At 36.5% G+C, this 24,962-nt stretch overlaps 1 protein-coding gene across 14 annotated transcripts in view; it reads left to right on the top strand.

Annotated features, from left to right (window-relative positions):
- The window catches only part of SOX6 (SRY-box transcription factor 6), a 480,950-nt gene that overhangs the window by 178,436 nt on the left and 277,552 nt on the right, over positions 1-24,962 (top strand). For 11 of the 14 annotated variants that reach the window (XM_039344591.1, XM_039344594.1, XM_039344588.1 and 8 more), the window contains one exon: positions 21,042-21,279. The exons of 2 other annotated variants lie outside the window; for them this stretch is intronic. In XM_039344591.1, coding sequence (XP_039200525.1) covers positions 21,046-21,279 — 234 coding nt within the window. In that variant the 5' untranslated portion in view covers positions 21,042-21,045. Of the gene's footprint in view, positions 1-16,427; positions 16,492-21,041; positions 21,280-24,962 lie in introns of all 14 variants that reach the window. One more of the 14 variants, XM_039344597.1, reaches the window with a different exon arrangement.

The following is a 24,962-nucleotide window of genomic DNA, read 5'->3' as shown; positions in this document are numbered from 1 at the left end:
ACACTTGATTTGTTGAATCTGAACTGCTGTAAACTCTCACCACACAGAAGAAACTATCTTTATAAATGACAGAATGGACCTGGCTTGAATGGTGCTTTGTTTACTGTTTTCCTAAAAGGGGCCCCTCTATATTTCATCTGTCAGAGTTGCTTTTCTTTCTTTCAACAATGCTTGATTGTTTTCACAAAAATCCAGGTTCCATAGACAGGAGAATTCTGTATTATATTTTCCTGCCAAATTCCGATCTCTGTTTTCCTTCCCCTGTGCTCACAAAGGGCTCATAACTTACTGTCAACTGTGAGGCAAACCACAAAGCTCCACTGTTGCTCAGCAAATAGGCTCTGTTGGATGATGGCTTGACTGGCTGTAAAGTTTGCTTAACTGTAGCAGCAGTGGCAGGAGGCATGTGGGCTACTCTGAGTCTCCCAACAGGCCCCCCAATTCCTTTCTGTCTTCCACTTGCTTTTATGTTTTTATCAACTTTAATCGCTGAGCAGAGCTGTCAGTCTTTCCTGACCCATTCTGCACGCTGCTGATTTGCTCCTTATGGGTACCTCTGGCAGCTTGAGAGTTGCAAGAAGCTGATTCAGAGTCAGCTCCTGACACTTGACGGTGGTTCTTTGGAATCGAGAAGCTGTCAAAGGTGCGATGCCCTCAACATCTGAAGGGGTGGTTGAGCTGGTAGGAGACAGCAAAAAAGAGACGAGAAAGAACAGCCCTATTGTGTGAGTGCTATGTGTGTCTGTTAGTATGGCTTTTATTATTTCCCCCATCACTTGTGGACTGCTGCTTACACCAGCTCAGTAACTTGCATGTTTTAAATTATTTGATAATTAACTTTTTTCCCCCTTCTGGGAAGGTAATTAGAGTGTTGTGGGCTATGGCAACTTTCCCTAGAGCATGTCCTTTTAGCTTTGGAAAACCGCTTCAAGTTTTAACTAGGATATCCTGTGAAAAGGATTGCATTAAATTTAATGCAAAGAAAATACGAAGATGAAAATAATGTTTTTTCAAATAATTGACTTAACATGAAGAGCATAAGCAACTTTTAATGACTATTTTCTGGGTAGGGGATACAAAATGTGATGCTTTACCTTTTAATGGTATTTGTCTAGTTTTTTTGTGAGTAACTGTGCCAGTAGAAATTATTCCAGCTAGGATTTCTTGAATATTCACCAAAATGCACTTAGTATTATTTTCAGAAAGACGCAGGGATGAATGGTAAAACTGTTACATTGGTTTGAATTTTATACTAAATGTATAAAAGTAAATGGAATACAAAGTATTATTTTTGTGTTGGAAGTTATTTGTAGTTATTTTAAAATTGAAATCTGGTGTTTTTCACATAACTGAACCATTATATAAAGCAAAGAACCTTGTAATTCTCAGCTTATACATTAATTTCATATTTTTAAAAAGAGTACTATTTAACACACTTTCTTTTTTATAGCCAATTTGCATCCATAGCATGAATTACTGAACATATATGTTTCATGTTGCATTTAATTTAATGATGGAGGTTTGTTTCAGCTGATGTTGATTATAATCTGCACATGTATCCATAGTTTGCAGGAAAAATGTTGTTAAAATGCCAACAGATATTCTTTAGCATCAGTTTCTGGCTTCGGTAGTTGGTTGAAAAAGGGAAAAGAGCGGTCTTGAAAGGCATCTAGGAAATGCATTAAGTAGCTGACTAACAAATATGGTGTAATAGAATGAAGAAACTTCATGATAACTATGATGCAAATTCATATAGAAACTGTAATTTCTTCCTTATAAGTGCTTTTCAAAACTGCATGGGAGAATGTTTTTTTTTTAATGAATATAAAAAAGTACTATTTTAATAGATGGAAAAGAGGAAATTGATTATTTTATAGGTTAATGTATAATGTTAATGTAAACAATCCTACTTTAAAGATTATTCATTTAATGAGGAAATGTGATTTCCTAGCCCAAAACAAGTCCAGGAATTTTTTTTTTTAAAAAATAATTAAATAAATAACCCACTAATGTTTTTCCCCTTACCACAACATAAAAGGTCTATGGCCAATTTTGATTCTGATTTTTCCAAATATAAAACTATGAAATCACAAAATAAAACACAAATAATAGAATAAGTGATCACTTTGAGAGAATTTGACAAAAAGTACCTTATAAACGGTAAGTGGATTTGAACTGCCACACTTGCATTAGAGGTGAAAAGCCCTGTACTACAACATCAGAAGCAGGCCCTTTTTGGGAAATACATATGGTGCCCAAGAGAAATAGACTTAAGCATCCATATCTTAAGCATCCATATTCCCTGCTGAGAAAGTCTTTCTGCAGATCATTTATTATTTTCCCAATCTGATCAGAACTCTTCATATGCATATGAATTAATGAATACAGTTCATTTGGTATATCTTGACAAGAGCAAAAGGAGTTATGCCCTCTTTCTGAAAATGGCAGAATTTGAAATTTTTTTAAAGTGTATATATAGATTGGAGAATTCATGCTGGAATATGAATATATATTAAGACACACCCACAAACATGCACACAGCCATGCCCCCACTCACGGAATTTGAGCTTATGATTTGTATTTGTTCATAGTGATTTCCAATTTTGTCCATTAAAATAATTCAGCCTGTGTGACTAATCAATAACATATTTAACATATGATGGAGAGATGTTTCTGTTTCTCCTGTTCAGAGAATATCCATTAAGAACTTTTCTGTGTGGCTTCTTTATTCAAATTAGATCTACCAGATTTGTTCTAAAGAACTGCAGATGCATTTAGGAGTCAATGATGCAATACATATTGTTTGACACTATTATTTATCTTTTTCAATTCTAGAGCAAGTTACAAAAATGTATGAAATAAAAGCCCCAATATTACCAAATAAATAAATCATAATGCACTTTATTTAAAACCTGTATAAAATAACAACTCTGCATTATAAACTGAATTTTTGGATCTGACCACTTCATCAGTTCGTCCTGCTAAGAGACAAGGAGTTTTTGAGTTTGAATATGCAAGATGAAAAAATAATCACTATTCAGATCACTTGTATTTAATAACTATATGATCGATTATATATCTCTGCTTCTGTTATGACTTTGGTTGTACAGAGAGGCAAAGTTGGAGGTTTCTCAATTCTGTAGATCAACAAAATTCCATTATTTTCTTTATATTTATCTTAAGAATTCTCTTACCTTATCTTAATTTAGTGTTTTTCACACTGCTTCACACTATCTTCTCAACAATGGAACTCTTGTGTACATGTCTTTGATCTTTTCAAAGATTCTAGAAAATGTTAACATGATTTTCAGGGCAACTACTTTGCTAGTATTATTTGATTTAACTTGTTTCAAGGTACCAGATTAAGATATGGTGCTCTGTTAACTGTTGTACTGAGAAATGCAGCAGTAAAAATATAGGTGAAGAAAATACTTCCAGGCTGAACTGTTCTGTTCAATAGATTCTCCTCAGTTGAATCTTATGGGATTTTTCTTCCATCTCTCTCTCTCTCTCTCTCTCTCTCTCTCTCTCCCTCCCTCTCTCTCTCTCTCCCTCCCTCCCTCCCTCCCTCCCTCCCTCCCTCCCTCCCTCTCTCTCTCTCTCTCTCTCTCTCTCTTTCTTTCTTTTAATACAAACTTCCAGTAAAGAAAGACAGACAGAATAGGAGCACAACACCTTAAATGATGATGCTAAAAGTCCTTTGTATCTGTGAGCATCCATTGTTTCAACAGAAGGCAGTAAAGTTCCATTTTTCTTCATTTTTTTGTACATGGATAGATGGTTTATAAATTACAAGAATTTGACCACCAAAGTAATCGACAATAAACATTTTATATAGTGCTATTTTCCTGTAATAAATTATTACCAATAAACAGAAGTGGAAAAAGTATTACAACAGAGAGCACAAAGTAAAAAACTGAGAGGAAACTGAAGTTCTTTCAAATACAGATCATATGTTGTATCCTTAAGACATAGGAAAAATCAGGTCAGAAATGAAAACCACAATAGAGAGTAATTTTATTCTCAGCTCTTATATACCACATCAGGCACGATGAAGAAATGTTTCAGTTTTTTTTAAATAAGAAAGAACTAAGATTAAATACTAGCATGCAGTGCTTGTTAATTTGAATTAATGGAAAATTAAATGAATAAGCATTACATTTGTATATTGAAAAATTATGTAGGCATAAATTTCATTGATGAAAACTGTACAGTAAAGCATATTTTTTGTTCTTTTGGATTCTCTTGCTTTTTATATAGTCAAGAGAGAGAGAAAAATTCACAAACGTGCACTAATAATTCCATTTCATGGAATTAACTTTTTCTTGCAATTTTTATTATATAATGTGTGATTTGCTATTTACAGATTTCATAGAGAACCTAATAGTTAACATATTTTTCTTAAAGTGCACTTTAATAAACATGGTAAATGGTGCAATTGGTTAGCAAAATATAAAAGAACTTTTACTATAAAAATACTAAGAACCAGGTCCTCTTGGAGAAAATCTATTTATATGGTTGCTAAGAATTGATACCATCTTAAAGGCAGATAACCAATCATTCTAAAGTAATTCTAGTAGCTCAATCTTTCTAATATATTAAGTACCTCCCTAACAGTATCTTCAATTGCTGTTTCAATACTGTTTCTCTCTCTGTTTCTCTCTCTCTGTTTCTCTCTCTCTCTCTCTCATCATCATCATCATCATCATCATCCGTCTGTCTGAAGATCCAAAAAGATCTTGACAGACTTGAACACTATCTAACATTATCTAACACTATCTATCCTATCTAACAAAATGAAATTCAACATAGATGAAAGTAAGATTTTATACTTAGGCAAGAAAAACCAACTGTATAGGTATAGACTAGGTAAAACTTGGCTTAATGCCAGTAACTGTAAGAGAGATTTGGACTCCTAGTGGACAATCACTTAAATATGAGCCAGTAGTGTGTGGCAGCAACCAAAAAAGCCAATGCAATCCTAGTCTGCATTAATAGATGAATAGAATCAAGATCACATGAAGTTTTAGTACCATTTTACAAAGCCTTAGTAAGACCACACTTGGAATACTGCATCCAGTTCTGGTCACCACAATATAAAAAAGATTTTGAGACTCTGGAAAGAGTGCAGAGAAGAGCAGCAAAAATGATTAGGCGGCTGGAAGCTAAAATGTATGAAGTTTACAGGAATTGGGTATGTCTAGTCTAATGAAAAGAAGGACTAGGGGTGACATGATAGCAGTGTTCCAATATTTGAGGGGCTCCTATAAAGACGAAGTGAAACAATTTTCCAAAGCACAAAGACAAAAAAAATTGGTTGGAAACTAATCAAGGAGAGAAGCAATCTAGAACTATGGAGAAATTTCGTACTGGTGAGAGTAATCAACCAATAGAATAACTTGCCTTCAGAAGTTGTGGGTGCTCCATCATTGGAGACTTTCAAAAAGAGACTGGACAAACATTTATCTGAAATGATATAGGGTTTCCTGCTCAAGCAGGAGATTGGACTAGAAGACCTCCAAGGTCCTTTCCAACTCTATTATTCTATGTTCTATGTTCTAAATATCATCTTTATGATTTACATTATATGATATAGGCCATGTACTAGTTGATATCTAGCGATCTTACTCAAATCTGCTTTAGCAGAGTAGAACAATATTAACTACTGAGCATTTTATGTATTTCTGTTTCATAATTTAGCATTGAAAATGGAAGGTCTGCTATTGCTAACAGGAAAGGATCAGATCACCAAAGAGAATGGTTACCGCATCATTCAGTCTAATCCCAATTTGGAATATTGAATATTGCTGAGAGGGGTTGGAACAAGATATGGAAATAAGTTCTGAAGGATGAGATCATGTTGCCTTGGCTTTTTGCAGTCTTGCATGGTTGTGGAAGTTGTACTGAGTCAAAGAGCAGGCAAGGATCAGCCAGATTCTACGTCATAGTCTGTCAACAGCTATAGTCCTCACCAGTCATAGATTGGCCATTTCCAAAGACAGAGGGATTTGTTGGAAACTGCTCATAGGAGAAAGCAGTTTTTCTAATTTGTCTTGCCCCTGGATTTCCCTCCCTGCCGTCCAGAAGTCCCCATGCCGTCCTCCCGAGAAGCATTTCAGGACACAACAGCAACTGTAGGGGAAGAACAACAAATAAATAAAGAGAGCCTTTCTACCCTTTTCTTCCAGCGTGAGTGGAACTGCTGCAAAGGCAATTGTTTTCTATGGCATTAACTATGGGATGTATCTATTCAATAATTATTCAGTAGTAAGTAATTAATAATAATAATAATAATACTTAATAAATAGAGCAGACATATAGCAGGAGTTTATTGTCTGTATATTACAAGAGCACCATTATTTCCTGAACTAGTGCTGCTTCAGCTATGGCAATTCAACTCCAGCACCCTATTACAAGACACCTCCCCCCCCCTTTTTTTTTTTGCTTTGTTAGGTGAGTATTTCTACATATCATTGCATATGAAAAGATTGCTTGGGATAGCCGGAGTGATTTATTTATTCTTGAGGCAGATTTTTTTTTCTTTGTTGCTTTGTGGTAATTATGTTTGCACTTTGTTGATCACCAGTTCTGTATTATTACAATGGAAGGTGACAATTTGATTGTCATCAGTTGCAGAAACAAGTAATTTTATATTCAGCAAGGTGTCAGGTAACACTACCTCGCTGTACTGAGAGCTCCTGGCAATGTGGTTTGGCACCTATACTTAACTGCTTTTGATGCTTGTGTAACCTTTGCTGAATCAGAAATACTGTGCCCACTAGAAATGTTTTAGACTGGCATGATAGGGTTTAAATTAAACCAATAATCTACAGCTACACTGCAGCAACCATTGTTTTAAAGCAAGGTACTAATTTGGTGGTTTACTATGAAATGATTATAGTTGAACTTGAAATTGATACTTTATTCACTTATCTTCAAGAAAATGTTTTGCTGAAATGTAAAGTTCAGGTTTGGAAATCAGTATCAAGATACTGTATAAGAAAATTGCTTTGTTAGGAAAACGGTTCTGGTACACACATCACATTATTTTGATCACTTAGGAGGAATCTTTGTATGATATAATACGTTTTCTGCTGGTCCCAGAGTCATTGTTACCAGTTTAGAACAAAGATGAATTTCAAATGCCTTTCATAGCTTCACATCATTATAAGATCCTTTTTATGTTCTGTTAAAAAAATAATTCTTTTTTTGAAGAGTTATGCTACTAAAATGTAATTATCTAAAGATCTCTGGATTCCCCAAATCAGTTTTGTAGAACAACTGAGACAACTAATAATTTGCAATGAACATAATTGCTGTAAAATGTTTGACCGTGACCTCTCTCTTTATTGATAATTGGCTATGTTTATTTTTTGCTTTATGTTTTATTAATTGGGCCAAAGCAACACATAAGAGCAAAACCTATGGATAAATCTGTCACTTGTGCTAATCCTATTGTGCCTATTTATAAAAATTCTTGCCCAAGACTGCAATTTTCATTTCTTTTTTTTCTTTTTATAAGATGAGAAATCAGATACACAGAGAACACATGGCAGAATCATACAACATTCATGGCAGGCATCACAGAGAAGCTAATGTTAAACAGAGGTACTTTACACCATGTAACATTATCAGGAGAAACAATTCATGAGTCAAAGCATTCCAAAACATATGAGCTGCAGTCCGAAGAAAGAGCTTAAGCTATATAAATAAAGCAACAGTGATATTATCGCTAGATATACACTGTAGAGATTAATGTTCAAAAGTTTTTGAAATTTTTGGTCTACAAAACATTGGGCTTTACATTCTGGTCTCTGAATTTTCCCATTTTCTTCATTTGTGTATGTACGTATACATACACAGACACACATAGATGCACAGAGAGAAGATATACATAGACTTACACATACATGTTTTAATCTGTTTCCTTTGTCAGTTTCTATTAACCAAAAATATACTCCCTGTTTGATGCTCAGGAGTGGCTCTACCTTGTATTTCTGTAAAATGGCCTTCTTTAGTTAGCATTGAGGCAATGGAGAAGAAGTACATGAAGGCCTCTGAAGCTTTGTCTGAATGGTTCAGAAATACTTTACGAAGTGTCAATATTAGCAAAGATTGTGAGCGCCATTTGGTCTCCATTTGAGACAAGAAAATGTCTTGACCCAGCACTGATACTTTTGATGAGTGCTACTGATAGCCATAAGAGAGGAACACATTATCTCTTAATAAAAATAGCAAAGCAGCTTAGTTCTGAAAGCAGTCTTCAACTTGAGCCCATCGTTTCATTTGAGCTTGGATCAGCAATATAGTAGACTACCAAGATTTACACTTGGAAATTGACAAAGATTGACTCCATCACCTCTTCCAATTTGCAATAGTCTGATTCTCCCAGATCTTCAGTTTTCAGGCTTTCGGCCTATTTGGCTTCCTTATTGCACTTCATCCGTGCCTCCCCACCTTCTTACCAGACATATGATCAATCTCCGAGTTTACTGGATATTTTTCTTTACCAAAATGCTATCCTATTTTCCTCCTCACAGTCTTTTTTAATGTGATGTCCTTTAGTCTTCCTCCTCAATTGTTAGAAAGGTTGGGAATCTTCTGTAACATCACACCAATTCAATAATGGTTGAGAGGATATTGCTTATACAAGCAAGCAGAGGAATTATCTAGGACAAATGATTTTACCATTTTACTATACAATCCAATTAATCTTCAGATATTTTGTTGTATGCATTTTATAATTCTGCCAGTAGTCATTGTGATACCTCTTATGGTTACAGGTGCTTTCATTCAAAACATTAGTGGGTTTCTGTGTCTCATATCCATTTTAGCCCCAAGTATGTAATGCCTATCAGGGAAATGTCTCTCTTCACCGAAACAGTCCCTCTCTTCACTGAAACATAAAAATGAAATATATATATATATATATATATATATATATATATATATATATATATATATATATATATATATATTTTCACTGAACCCTGACGATGTTGGTAGTTTCCAACGAAAGCTCGGTATTTATTAATTTTTTTTTTCTAGTATTGAATTCTTCCTGGTGCTCGTGTTTTGTTTAAATCTTTGTGATATAAATATACCCAGGAATCATGTTTTTACTGATATTATTGGTGTGAATATATATATATATATATATATATATATATATATATATATATATATATATATATATATATATATATATATAAAATAAAATGAACACCAAGGTACTAATTAAAAGTATAAAAGTTTAATTTAAAAACGCCAAGCTTTCGCCGTCACCTGCCGGCATCATCAGGGCTGGGCCGCCAGGGTGTGAGAGAGTCATTTTATAGGCAATCCGGAGTCTGCACCCGGCTCCTTGATCTCGTCACCGGGCCCAATTGGTTAAATTGTGCTCCGGTGGTTTGTTTCTTCCAATTGGGCCCGGTGACGAGATCAAGGAGCCGGGTGCAGACTCCGGCTTGCCTATAAAATGACTCTCTCACACCCTGGCGGCCCAGCCCTGATGATGCCGGCAGGTGACGGCGAAAGCTTGGCGTTTTTAAATTAAACTTTTATAGTTTTAATTAGTACCTTGGTGTTCATTTTATTTTAGATATGAATATTCCCAGGGTTCATATTTTTAGCGTTATTAACTATATATATATATGTGAGTAATAACATTAAAAATATGAACCCTGGGTATATTCATGTTTAAAATAAAATAAAATGAGCACCAGGGTAGTAAAACCTATAAAAGTTTAATTAAAAAACGCCAAGCTTTCACCGTCACCTGGCGGCATCATCAGGGCTTAAAACACTAGAAAGTGAGAGAGTCTCTTATAAGCAAGCTAAAGTCTGCGCCCGGCTCCTTGATCTTGTTATCAGACCTAATTGGGTAGATTGCATTCCGGTGATCTGTTTCTTCCTGCACTCCTTATCTACATGTATGTCATCGCTTGTCTTTTTTTTCTTGGATTCTAGGATAGGTGGGGCAAACTCCCTATCTCCCTGGTTGTTCTCATCCCTTGATCCACTTTCCCCCTCAGGTTTGCATGGTGGTTTGCATTTCCCCTTCCTCTTTTTCCCCAATCCACACATATATATACTACCCTGGTGCTCATTTTATTTTATTTTAAACATATATATACATATATATATGTAGGTCTTTGGTTATTCAGGTTTTCTCCCGCGTCAAATTGGAAGTGTCTTGGCGACGTTTCGACAAAGTCTCATTTGTCATCTTCAGGCTGGTGTTTTTGGCTTCGTGCTTCTAGGAGCAATGTGTTATCGTAGCTGTTTCTTCCTTTTAACTGCCAGGAAGAAACAGCTATGATCACACATTGCTCCTAAAGCGCGAAGCTGAAAACACCAGCCTGAAGATGACGAATGAGACTTTGTCGAAACATCGCTAAGACACTTCCAATTTGATGTGGGAGAAAACCCGAATAATCAAAGACCTACCGTATATGCCAGCGTATAAGGCGACTACCGCAAGCGTTAAAATTGGCACCAAAGATGAGAGTCGTCTTATACGCCGAGTCGTCTTATACGCCAGAAATACTGGTAGTTTCCGGCGTATAAGACGACGTTCTAGGAATGCGACTCGGCACCAAAGATGGGGGTCATCTTATACGCCGGGTCACCTTGTACGCCGGCATATACGGTACATACAAATAGCCTGAAAACTTCAGAATATATATATATATATATATATATATATATATATATATATATATATATATTATTAAGAATATTAAAAACAAAACAGTGATTCCTGGGTAGACTCATATTAAACAATAAAATATACGAACACCAGGAAGTTATAAAACTATAAAAAGTTTTAATAAAACCAGAATAAAACCAAGCTTTCGCTGGCATCTGCCAGCATCATCAGGGTAGTCTCCAGTCGATGGGAGAAGCTATTTATAAATGTGGCATTCTTTGCGCCCGGCTTCTTGACCTTGTCATGGGTCCCAGCCAATCCACCTGCGTTTTGATCGTAGTTTCTGTGTTGCAAGCTGTAATTTCCTCACTTTCCTTACTTGTGCTGGTACTGCAGCTCTTCCTCCCTTCTTTGCATAACTGTGAGTTGGGGGGACTCCTTAATTCCACGTAATTAGATGTGCACTGTCTGTGTTTATGTTGTTTATTCTCCTCATCCTCCTTCTTAGTACTCCCTATTTCTCTTCTCGTCCCCCTGTTTCTCTGTTTATGATCCTCTTTCAAAACTATATCCTCATTGTTTGTCTCTGTAGCCCAAGATTCCATTGTGTTTACATCATCCTGTTTCCCGATCCTTCGTATCACTTTATTAACTCCCCTTTCTATTTTCTCTTCAATGGGGGTGATTTTAACACCCTCTCCAGAATTCGTGGCGCCCACAAATTGATTGCTGACCCCTTTTCCCGAGGGGGCTGTCCCTTCACTGTTGTTTGTGTATTCGCTCATTACTTGGGGGTATGCAATCTTCCTTAAAAGGAGAGAGGCGGAATCCTTACGGTTGTGACTTGCATCTCCTTGTGCATTCCATACACACACACACACACATACATACTTACACACACACACACACACACACACATACATATACATATACATATACATATACATATACATATAACACTTAAACTTGTATGCCACTTCACAGTGCTTTACAGCCCATTCTAAGTGGTTTACAGAGTCGGCATATTTCCCCCAACAGTCTGGGTCCTCATTTTATCAACCTTGGAAGGATGGAAGGCTGAGTCAACCTAGAGATAGAAACTGCTGGCAGTCAGCAGAATTAGCCTGCAATAATGCATTCTAATCACTGCACCACCACGGCTCAATATATGTGAATGATTGTATATGTTATTTTGATATAGATTCAAGACATTATTTAAAAGTTGATGTTGTCTAATATTTATTAAGTAATTCCTGCCAGTTCTAATATGGAATAGTTTGCCCCATATTTATTGTAATTATATCATTTTAATTATTTAACTACATATTATGTGTGTGTTGATTTAGCTGAGGAGTTTGTTTGGGGTTTCTCATCTTTGCCTGCTTCCACAATTTTGATTTTTTAATTTTTAATTTATAAGATAGCCTGAATGATGGAGAGGTAAAACCTCAAATAAATTACTAAAACATATAATTAGGAGTTATAATTCTGGAATAATTCCTAATGAATTCTGGAATGTGTATAATATTGCTTTATTATTTTCTCATGTTTTTATGTATCTTTTGTCCAGAAAAATTAAAATGGAAGTTCTAATTTACGGTTATTGGTAGTTCTTTTTATGATGCCTAATTCTTATAGACCTCAGTGAATATATATATATAAGCATTTTATCATGTAATTTTCTTTTGTTTTTAAGAAATGCAGTTCAATATGTAGATGCCAATGGGCATTGTACAAACAGCTGCACAACACATCATACTGTAGTTTTCCATTCAGGAATTGTATCACAATGCAAATCTCACTGTTGATTACTCCTATGCTGTCTCATTCCTGTCATGCATGTCCCTTTTAATTGGATATTATACATTATAATTTTAGGAAGTAACTGTTTGTTCTTAAATATCAGATGGATTACAGCATTACTTCAGCAATTAATTATGTGTCTGAATTATGGCTACAGAATGTTTGGCAGGGAAATAACTCCAAATAATCTGGCACTAAGATTAAGATTCCATTTTCCCCATTCTAATTAAGCCATGTTTTCTGGAAATTGGTATTCTTCTATGGTGCAGGTGTAGTAAATCATTTCTCTGACTGTTTGTGGAGCTGGAGAAAAATGAGTGCTGATTCATTGAAAGAAATGAAGCTACATCCATTGATAATAACTGTGGCCTAAATCTATACATGGAGCAGAAGTGTAGACAACTGTTATCATTCAGTATGCAGGTGCTCAAAACACATTTTTGAACGGTGGATATCATAATCTTCCTTTTGTGGAGCAAGTAGCAAAACAACACAGTGAAGAATAGAGCTGGGTTTTAAAAAAATCTCTTTCATGGCATTTTTGTTTTTGTTTTGGTCCTTTTATTATAAGACAAAGGGGAGCAAAAAGAGCAATAATCTTATCTGCACCCTGAAGTATAGCACAATGGAGGCTGAAGTCAGAGCTAGATTCAGGATTGGTGCTTAAAGTTTATATGCCACAAGTTGTATTTACTACATTTAGTAAATTTATGCTGCAATACAATTCACAATACCTGGGCATACTCCATTAATAGGATAGATTGCACTGTCAATGTATAAAATGGCACTTACAAGAGATTGTAAAATATCTTAGAAGAAAAAGTGTTTGGTAGTAATATCAGTACACAAATTCTGTTCTTTCAAGGGGGAATCCTATGAATAGAAGAAGACTGAACTTCTTGGTTAGAATGTAAATGAGGAACAATAATGAAAATATTAAGACCTGAGATCTGGACTGGAACAAGATAACTAGAAGGGAGAGCAAACTGAATCACAATTGAAGAAATATGAAATGCTGAGCATCTCTCCAAGATATATGGCAAAAAGTATGAGCAGATTATTATTGCATATTAGCATGTTTCCTTGGATTTGTAGAAATGGGTTGAATTAATGTAGCTTCCAGCCTTTGGTGGGCGAAACAGTAGACTGCACCTTTAAAATCCCAGTTTGGAGCTAAAAGCTGTGGCATCTGTATACTGCAGAGTGGTCCACTTCCAAAAGAAGCAACAGATATTTATAGAAATGTACTGTTATCCACCTATTACTTGCATTGTGAATTTTGCTTTATCTTTGGTATCTGTTTAATTCTAATGGGATAAATGCATCTGAGTGGTACATAAATGACTTTCTCTTGAAATAATGTCAGATGTCATCTAGGAATGCTACCCCTTGAAATCACAAGACTTAGATAAAAACTTTCTATCAGCATACTTTTTTTTGCAAAAGGATCAATATGCAAACTACTTTGCAGAAGTTTGGGTTAGCAGATTTTATCTTTAGCTTGTATTGATTAATTTTGGGAACATCTAAATGATAAATATTTATATGGAGATTTTGTTTAGTGACAATAGGTTCACAAAATCAAAATTATCTTTGATGTGATGATGGTGGGAACTCTCAGAGTACCATAGCATGTGTTTATGTACTGTAACACTGTAGCTTCTTTATATCTTTCAATCTTTCCTCTATATTTTTGAATGTGTATTGTTCTAAAGCTACTTAATGCAGTCACCATGATTTCCTCATATGCGTCTGCTATGCAATATGTTGAAATGATTTTTTTTTAAAAGGGGTATCAAACAAATTGAATGCTTCTCCTTTTATGACTGTATCACTATAGACGCTTGTTCAAAGAAAGTGGAATTGGATCGATTTGATTGCATTTAAATTTTTCATGCTTCAGCAGTTTGTCTGGGAGCACACTAAAGAAAGAAAACCCCCACAAGTGAGAAGAGTTTAGAATAATAGAACTTGATTTTGTGCATTATAGCAGTACCATTTAGACAGCCTTAGTTAGGTTGTGTCAGCACTTCCATTATAAATCTCTGTTTTCAGGGGTTATAAGTGGCAGAGGTTTTTTTTTTCTATTTTTTTTTTTAACAAACAAAAACAAAACTTCTGGAAAGTAGTGATCTGGCTATCATTATAAATTTGTTACACACAAAAAATTAGGTAAACGAAGCAGTAGCATAAAATCAAAGTAGTCTTAGAAGGTGAGTGATTGGTTGAATAAATAAAACTTGAATACTTTTTAGAATGCCACGGGAACATGTAGATTGTAAACTGTATTCATGCTTTTTAGCATGTTCTACCAGTTGTAGAACAAACGAGGTCCAGGCAGAAGAAGAACATCGTGGCTTCAAAATATAAGGGACTGTTTTGGACAAAACTCAGCAGCACTTTTTTGTGCGGCTGCTGATAAAAACAGGATCTTCTTGTGCCATATCCGTTATCGGACGTCCGATAACGGATATGGCACAAGAAGAAGAAGAAACCAGTTGTAGTCCTTTTCTAATATACTTAAAATTGGAATTTCTGTAAATCTTTTCTGTAGTGTTTTATTATTTTATACACTGCAGCCACCAAATGGGAAAAGGAATACATATATTATGGGAATAATCAGGCAAGGGTGTGATTTTCAATATGGCACAAGACATAATTATTACATAAATATTATTCCTCTGAGGCCAGCACTCTTCTGTAATTGCAGTGTCAAGTTGCCCTCCAATATACACACTGGAGGAAAGCCCCATGCACTCAGTGGGACTTAGTTCCAAGTGAATGTATTTAGGATTGTGCTTTTGTGGCTGTGCTTTGCTAAACAAGTAGCACGAATCATCTCTGTAGTGTATTGTGTAACTCTTCTCAGTCTCTTAAGTTCTGTGTTCTGTGTTTTATTAAACATGGAGAAGGAGTATTTGTAGAGACTGTCAGTCATTCTGGTGATGGTTGTCTCAAAGGTGCCTTTTTAAAAGACAACTGGACTATGTTTTTTCCTTGAGGAAGAAAATGTTTGCTTCTCATCCAAGAACTGATGAAGCTTCTTGGATGAGAAGCAAACTGTCTTCTTCCTCAAGGAAAAACATAGTCCAGTTGCCTTTTTAAAAAGCACCTTTGAGACATGGTGACAGAGAAAAGTTTCTGCTGAGAGTGTAGCAAAAGGAGTAGTGTCAATTGGAGATTTTTTAAAAATGTATTCCTCAAGTAAGGTATCTCCAACCTGGAACTAAGAAGAAATTTCCGGACAATGAAAACAATTAACCAGTGGAACGGCTTGCCTCCAGAAGTTGTGGGTGCTCCCACACTGGAAGTTTATAAGAAGAGATTGGACAACCATTTGTCTCAAATGTTTCCTGCTTGAGCAGAAGGTTGGATGAGAATACCTCCAAAATCCCTTCCAATCTTGCTATTCTATGTTATATAGAAACTGTCTTTAAAGATTAGTAAGTAAGATAATGAAATAATGAATGAGATAATGAAATCTTTAAGAGGAGACCATGAATTCACCTTAGGCATGAAAGCTATCTGTGTAAGTTTGGGCCAGACACTCTTTCTCAGCCTAACCCACCTCATACGGTTGTTGTTGTGGGAAAAATAGGAAGAATACTAGGTGTGTTTGCTGCCTTGAGGTATACATAAACATAGAAAAGTAGGGAAATAAATAAAGAAATTAAAGTATTTTAAATTTCAGAAAATGCTGTTATATCGTTAAGTATAACAGCATAACATGTTTATTTAGATTTTCCATTAAAATAAGGATAAGCAGTAACAGCAGTGTTAGATTATTATTTATGGCAGCAATAACTGCAAATAGTTCTCCACTTACAACCATTTGTTTAGCAACCATTCAAAATTACAACAGCACTGAAAAAAGTGACTTATAACAAGTCCTATCACTTAGAACCATTGCAGCATCCCCATGGGTCACACAATCAGAATTTGGGTCTTGGTAACCAGCATGTCTTTATAACAGTTGCAGCATCCTGGGTCGTGTGATTGCCATTTGCCACCATCACAGCCAACTTCTGACAGGAAAGGTAAGGTAGCAAGCTGGATTCGCTTAATGACTGTGTGATTTGTTTAACAACTGCGGTGATTCACTTAATAACCAGGTCAAAAAAGATTGTAAAACCAGCACGACATATTTAAAAAACACCTTGCTTAGCAACACAAATTCTGATCCCAACTGTGGTTTTAAATTGAGGCCCATCTATTCTATTATTTTGCATCCTACCTTTTGTCCCATAGTGATTTTATCTGCTTTAAAAATGAAAAAGAAAGGTGAAACAGAACAAATGAAAACCAGACTTGTGCTTTTAGTAAAAAACTAAAGTAACTACTCTTTGGATAACTTTTGTGAAAATGCATGGAAATGGGAGTATAAAGATAACTGTTTGTCTATTCATCCCAGAGTTTAGAATCTAAATCCACCTGTGAACTGCAATTAAATTTCTTTTATTTTATCTATTTTATCTGTCTACTTATTTAAGAAAATGTATATGGGTTCTGAACTCTCAGTGACTCTGGGCAGCTTAGAAAGATAAAAATCTCATATAAAAAAACCAAAAAGCGATAACACCCTATCTCCTGGTGATAACCATCAGTCAGACAAGCCACTTGATGGGCTCCATCTCACTCTGGGTTCCCCAGGCCCATTGGCAAAACCAGGTCTTTAGGACGTAGCAAAAGAGTGTCTAAGTGGGGGGCTATCTTATTTCTGTGGGGATGATGTTCCACAGGGAGGGAGCTACCATGGAGAAGGCCCTTCTTCTTAGTCTAACTAGATATAGTTCCCAGGGAGAGGGGATCCATAGCATTGCTTTCCTCCCTGCTCTGGTAGGTCAAGTAGATGTGACTGGGAAAAGATGGTCCTTCAAATAACCTGATTCTCTTTTTCATAGAATGGGGCAGTTTTGCTGGTTGGATCAAAAAGTTATGAATTCAGATTGAAGGTTGAGTAAAGAAACTAAAATAATTCAGGATCTAGTGCTTCTTTCCTCCCAAGTTTTTAAATAGAGAGGGTATGAATGTACTGTACTTATATTCTATAAACATACCTGGGTAATAATAGCAAGCTCAACTGTAATAAAATTATTTTTTTCTTGTTGAAGCCAATTTCACAGTCTATAAGGCATATTTATGTTGTCTTTAACACTTCTCAGGTGATATGAACATTGGGTATTCTTTTTATGAACAAATTAAAAAATGGCAGAAGGAAGAAAGGAAAGATGGATGGATGATGGCTATATCTGCTGTATTGTTTTTTTTTTTGAGAGAATAGTGTTTCCCCCCCCTCATTCCCCCCCCCCCGGAATGGTCACTTGAGGAATTACCCGAAGCCTGTTTATGAAACAGGTGAAGTCTTTCCAGGCTAATTATATTCAGCATGTAATTTCTAAACTTCACTCTGAATTTTGATTTTCAATTAACATTCCCAATTTGAAGATAATTTTCTATTTAATATAATTGCAGGAAATAATTTATTGGCTGATTAGGACTGAGGGCCCGGCCTTTCTTAAGAAAACACTGCCTAACAAACCAGCCTTTAAAAAGTCATCTCAGCTTTAGACAGATTTAACCTATTTTTGCAGCTGCACAGTTGCATATAATTAGGTTTGTGCACTGTTATTCATTGGTGCAGTTTGTAGTTAGAATTATTCTTATGAGACATTTTCATTTCTGGGTTTGTGTCATGATTAATTTAAACTGAAAAATGCAGCCAAAATGTATTCCTTCTGGAAGACGTCGGTCCTGTTTGTAATTGGAAGATGCCTGCAAAGGCTCAAGTGAATAGAATCATCTTCCAAAGAACTGTTTTAAAGGCATCTTTGTGTTAAATCTCTGACAATATATTCACAGTTTCAGTGTGCAGAATAAGGCATGGGTATAATCTGTTTATTGTCTTTGAAATAAAGTATTATGTTTTACACCCTGATTCTAAATATTTGTTATGACTTATCTGTGTGCAATACCTATATTACAATTAGACCATGCTCTTCTTTGACAACAGTTATTTTTTGGTTTTGAAATGTATAGAATATTCAGGAATCAGCTTCTTAGTTGTTTATATTTTAAGTCACTTTTAATGTAGCATCTTAGATATTCTTATACTGTCTATAATTAATTCTCATGGCAAAGATGTCAGCCTAAACATCATTATAATTATTTATAAGGTGTTATTCTGCTATACATTGATATTTTTATATATTGCAAACTTATTCATGAAATCTATAATGCTTTCATTTAAAAATAAATAATATTAGATAATTCATTATTATTTTTTCACTGTAGGATACTAAATCTGAGTCTTCTCATTAATAGTGAGAAATTTAATAGTAGCTGTTAAATCCTATGTGAAAGTTGGTCTGCTACATTAAAACCTACTGTTTAAATTGGAATTAACTTAATTATTATTATTTTTTACACTTGATATTTCTTTCACTGTAATATTCATGAAAGCATGTGTCAGATTTGTAAATTTAACTGTTAGTCTCAGATTTCCAGGCTCCTTAATCAGTAATTATTTGTCTATAGAAACAGTACTACTGAGTTAATGATTTGCTAATTTGGAAAATGCTCATGTGGTTTCCCTTGTTAACTGATTTGCGCATTTTAAAGGAAATTGTATGAAATCAATTATTATTAAAGAGTAATTAAGGTGGAGACCTCATTCTAGAGTTGTTGAAACAGTTTTAGCAAAAATGATATATATTGAGATTTTAGAAAATTTATAATCTCTACAACATTTCAGTTTTTACTGAAATAATTTATATTTGATTAGCATTCTATTCTGGTGGAAAAGGTTTAAAGGTTAAGACCAAATGTATAGTGGAGATATTAACAGATGTTATAGAGATATTTTTAATATTTCTTTTTACTTCATTATATTCCAAATGTTATTCCTCTTGTTTGAAATGAATAATAGAAAAAAATTGATACCCTATATAACTGTGAAAAACTATTCAAGCTATAAATCATTCAGTAAGATACACAAAGGATTATATCACTTTTCTGCATTAATATTCCAGGACTTTGTTACACTATAATGGCCCTACCTTCTGGATTGGGGGCAGGTTGGGAAATGTTTTCCTTAGGAAAAAAAAAGGTTACTGTGATGATTAAGTCATCATTTGAGGGGCAAAACTCACAAATGTTTTATTTTTCCAAAATCAACATAAAACTAATGGCAAGAATTGATCAAGCTGCCTTGATCAAATTTGAAAACTTGTTGGAATTGCTGTCTCTCTTCTTCTAGGAGCTGGAAACCACTGTTGATATTCTGATGGATAGAATTTTTTTTTAAAAAAAGTGATTTTCAGACCCTTGAAGAAAAGTACCACAATGAAAGTAAGCATTCAAAAATTGGCTAGAATAGCTTACTACAGTTGCAGAAGACATCTGTCTGACAGCGTTCATTAGCTGATTCATATATTACAATTAATTTCCCTTTAGAAAGGAAATCTTAAATAGCAGTGTGAATAATAGGATCTTGTGTGTGCAATTTAATGCTGACTGGCAGGAATTTCTACCGGCTTTAATCTATACATAGATAGGAAACCTGACTTCTTTAAAATTCTGAAGATGACTCTCTGTGGAGTTTCTCAGTCATCCAGGTCATGGTTATCCCAAAGCTGCTTTTTCAAGAGGTACCTGGACTTTCTTGTTTTTCTTTGAAGACATTTCACTTCTCATCCAAGAAACTTCTTCAGCTCTGACTGGATGGTGAGGAATGGGAGGATTTATATTCCTTGCAGACAGCTGGTCATTTGCATTCTTTTAAAGAGTCGTTGAGGTGTTGAAAATTTGTCTGTGTCCTCAGTTCACCTGAGTAGTGCAAATGGAAATGCTGAAAGAACTGTGTTGTAGACTGGAGATAGATGATGTCGTATTCTTTCCCCTCTATTGAGGGCTGTTCAATTTTGACACAGATGTCCTCTTTGACCCCTCTTTCAAACCAGTGGTCCTCTCTGTCCAAAATGTGGACTTTGCTGTTTTCAAAAGAGTGCCCTTTGTCTTTTAAATGCAGATGAACTGCTGAATCTTTCCCTGATGGGTTTTTCAGCAGTTCCAAGAAAGTTCCACACCCATTTGCACTACTCAGGTGACCCCAAGGACATAGATAAACTTCCAAGTGGCCTCAACAACTCTATAAAAGAATGCAAATGACCAGCTATCTGCAAGGAATATAAATCCTTCCATTCCCCACCTTCCAGTCAGCACAAATGGTCATGGAAGCGCAGAGCCCAGTGACCTGTTGGAGCCCCAAATGTTGCCAACTTTAAAGGCTTCTCCATGAATTGAGAATTTGTTCCAGATGGGAAGTCTGGTGCTACGTAGGATAGAAAGAAGCTATTTTTATGCCAGAGTGCCTTAACCTTCAGCCTACCTCAACAATAAGTTTGCCATAAAATGTATGATTTATTGGGATAATAATGCCCCAACAAGCTCTTAGTCGGTCATTTTTGCACCGTGATAAGCAGGCTATGATTTGCACATTTCTCTGCCTCAGAATGCATTTGTTAAGTTTATAGTCCTGTCTTTCTATTTAATAAAAAGCATCTGTGTATTTCCTTTGCTTATTTTGTAGAAGAATGTCTTCCAAGCAGGCCACCTCTCCATTTGCATCTGATGGAGAGGGAACAACAACCCAGGACTTAGCATCACAGGAGCAAGAAGAAGACAACAATGAAGAACTTGTCGCTTCCCATCTGCCTCTGCACACCATATTGCACAACAAACCTCACTCTGAAGAGCTCCCAGCTCTAGTCACTACAATTCAACCAGACTCAGACTGGAACAGTGTTATCTCAACTCAGCATAGGATGGTATGTCCTGAAGGGGCGGTACATTTTGAGTCATCATTTAGGGCAGCTTTCCTTATGTATGATCTTTTTGAGATTGTACTGTGGGTTGGTTTGACTATTATACTAAATTATAGTAGCTTCTATTTATAAATGATTCCCATCTCTGCCAGATTCAGCTTATTTTTTTCTTGAGATGGTTTGTGGTTAATCTTGGGTAAGGTTAAAGAAAATAAGCCAGATTCACGAACTATTATTTTGAATTTGGAGAACATATCAAAATGAAAGCAAGACCTTTCAGCAGAATCAGAGGGCAATAATTTTCCCTGTATTAAACCATGGCTACGTTTGTATGCTTGAATATAATGAATAAGAAAGCAGCAAGTTTAATAGATCTTTTTCTTGGATATAAATATACAAGTTTTCCCCAATAAGGCCATAATTAGTTTCTCTTAAAAAAGAAATATCTTTGTTAAGTAAAGGTGTTGCTATTTTCTGATTTAACTTTTAACATAATAGCTGTTGGTTAATTGATACAATTAGTTGATTTTTGTATAGCCAGATATTTTATTGTTTTAACAGTGGTGTCTTTTCTTCAGGTTAGCAGAGTTATCTTGCCTCCAACTTTGGGATAATGTTTGGCATCATATTTAAAATCTAATTTCTGAAGGCCTTCAGCTGTGGTCATATATCAGCATACAATATTAACATTGGAAAAATGCAGCATTTCTCTCTAAATTGCTACTGTTTGAGAATTTCTGATTTGAAGTTTGCAATGACTATGATTCCATTCCACAGCATGTAGATAACAATGATAAAATTCCTTGTTGTTATATATAGATCTGTTTCGAAGCAGTAAAAAAGGCTTTGAAGTGGAAAAGCTTCCATAGAATCATAGGACAGGAAGGACTTGATTGCCATCTATGTTAAATCCTGAAGTTAGAGGACACTATCTCTCTCAAGATAGATTGTAGAATAGTTCGTGCTAGCTGAAAATGCTTATTAACATTAGTCTAATTTTTTCTGATAATATAAGCCCATTTAAGTGATATAAAATGAAGAACATTTTAAAAGGTAGTCACAGCTATTTAGATTTTACAGTAAAGTATATGTTTATGATGAAGAGGATTTTGACTTCTGATGTAAATGTTATATTGTTTATTTATATGGATAGCACAACTCATTCTAGAGGCATCCCTTTGAAATATGAGATACATGAAAATGTCCACTATGTACAGACATATTGTATGTTTTAAAGAAATGTTGACTTCAGATTTTACTTTCCATATCCAGGCATTTATTTTATATATTGGTAATAGTAACTTGCAAGTGGGAAAGACCTTCTTTTATCCTCTAAATATGTAAGGTTTCTATTTTATAAGTACGTGGTCATAGAATTTCTATGGCATCAATACAGACATTATCTTAGTGTGCTGGGCAGACTGAAAATTTGCTGGAAAACTTGCCAAAAATTACAGTGTCAAATAATTTGATTTATTGTGATTTTCCAGTGAAAAAAAAGGGGCATTGTCTTACCTGAACGCCTTTTCTCAGCATGATGATGGAGAGTCCACGGATGGGTTGTCTTAATCTATCTGCTCCAATTGGACTAAGTCTGAAATTGGTAATGCCCCCTCTGTGCCAAGTGCACCCCAGTTTTAGACTAAGGCGATACCCAGACTTTAGTCCGACGCGTCTGAAAAAATGGGAACCAGGCCAACTGACCTAATGGGAGGGAGTGGATTCTCCATCATCATGCTGAGAAAAGGCGTTCAGGTAAGACAACGCCCCTTTCTCCAGCATGATTGGATGGAGAACCCACGGATGGGACATACCAAAGCCCTGTGTCCCTAGGGTGGGAAATTAGATTGGGCCTGGGTCCCATCCAATGTTAATGCGTGTTCTAGTACCTTGCGGCCAAATGAAGCTGTAGAAGATGCGTATATATCCATCTTGTAGTGACGGACAAAGGAGGAGGGCGATGCCCATGTTGCTGCCCTACAAACTTCCTCTATGGATGCCTGGGTAGACCAGGCTGCTGTGGTGGCTGCTCCCCTGGTGGAATGGGCCGTGATATGGCTGGGAGCTTGTAGTGACTGAGTCTGGTATGCCAGAGAAATGCAAGCTCTAATCTACCTGCCTATAGTAGTGATGGCTAGGGCGAGGTCTGCTTGGGCACTTTGCCATGATGATGACTGAATTAGAATGTCATCTAAATAGCATTGAACTCTGATGGGAATTTGTCTAAGGTGGGCTGCGATCACTGCCAGTACCTTTGTAAATACTCTCGGTGCAGATGAGAGGCCAAATGGAAGGGCTCTGTACTGGTAGTGGCGTCGGGCATAACTGAATCTGAGGAATTTGCGGTGTCCAGGAAAAATGGGAATGTGCAAATATGCCTCAGTCAGGTCTATTGAGGTAAGAAAGTCACCTTGCCTGACGCCAGCCAGGATTGATTGAAGTGATTGCATCTTAAATTTTTTATACTTCAAGTAGAGGTTTAGACCTTTTAAGTCCAAGATCGCCCTCCAGCCCCCTGAAGTCTTGGAAATGACGAAGAGGTTTGAGTAAAACCCTCGTCCTTCTTGTTCTTGTGGAACTGGTTCAATTGCTTGTATTTGCAATAAGTGGGCTATTGCCTCTGACATAAGTTCAGCTCTGGTCCTGTTCGTTGAAATAGGACAAGAGTGGAATCTGTCAGGTGGATGGGAACAAAATTCTAGTCTCAGACCTTGGGAGACGGTGTCTAACACCCATGCATCCGTAGTAGTGGCCGCCCAAATGCTGGAATAGAGGGCCAGCTGGCCTCCTATGGGAGGTGAGGCTGCAGGTTCACTTGCCTCGCTTGAAGGAGCGGCTCCCTGAGCCTCGAAAGGACCGCTTGGTCTGGAACTGTGATCTGCCTCTGTATGCTGAATGATCTTGTTGTCGTTCCTGTCTCTGAAAGGAAGGGCGAGGGGCCTGGGCCCAGTCCCAGGATGGCTCTGGCCGAAAGGGCTGCCTTCTGTAGTTACTCTGCGACAAGTTCCCCCAGCGTCTATCTCCCCTCCTTGATGTATTAACCAAGGTCTTGCGTTTATCCTTACCTTCGGTTAGGTATGGCTCTAGCGCCTTACCGAAGAGATGTCCACCTGTGTAAGGTTTAGATGCCAGACGCCACTTGGCCTTGGTGTCTGCTCGCCAGTTTCTGAGCCAAAGGAGCCTTCGTGCTGAAATGTCTGCCGCGATGGTCCGGGCAGTGTATCTGGCCATGTGTAAGGAGGCATCGGCTAGATACTGGGACGTGGCCACCAACTTACCCAGATTCTGGTGGGCTCTGAGCTGGTCCGGAAGGATCATGTCCTGGAGCTCCCATAACCACAGGACCGAAGCCCTGGCAAAGAAGGCCATGGAGGTTGCCGCCCTCATTGCCCAGGCTGATGCCTGGTGGGACCTGCGTAGGGCGGACTTGATCTTCTTGTCCTCTGCCCTTAGTGCCTCATTTATGTGCCCAGGGATGTTGGACTTGGGAAATAATGAATTCAAGGGCTCATCAATCTCAGGAATCTCCAAAAGGGAGGTCAGGGAAGGAGCAACATTGAACAATGTTCTCTCTACCGCACCAGGGCTTAAGGGGGATCCTAGGTTCTCCCATTGTTTCTGGACTATATTTAGAAAAAGGGGAGGGCAGGGAATATGATTCTGTGAGACAGAGGGCTCAGTGTATA

Source organism: Crotalus tigris, unplaced genomic scaffold, assembly GCF_016545835.1.
Source record: "Crotalus tigris isolate CLP2741 ecotype Arizona unplaced genomic scaffold, ASM1654583v1 scf7180000017933.3771270, whole genome shotgun sequence".
In the NCBI taxonomy this organism is placed as follows: domain Eukaryota; kingdom Metazoa; phylum Chordata; class Lepidosauria; order Squamata; family Viperidae; genus Crotalus; species Crotalus tigris.
The sequence above is the reverse complement of the archived record's forward strand: the minus strand, read 5'-3'. Positions and strand labels throughout refer to the sequence as shown.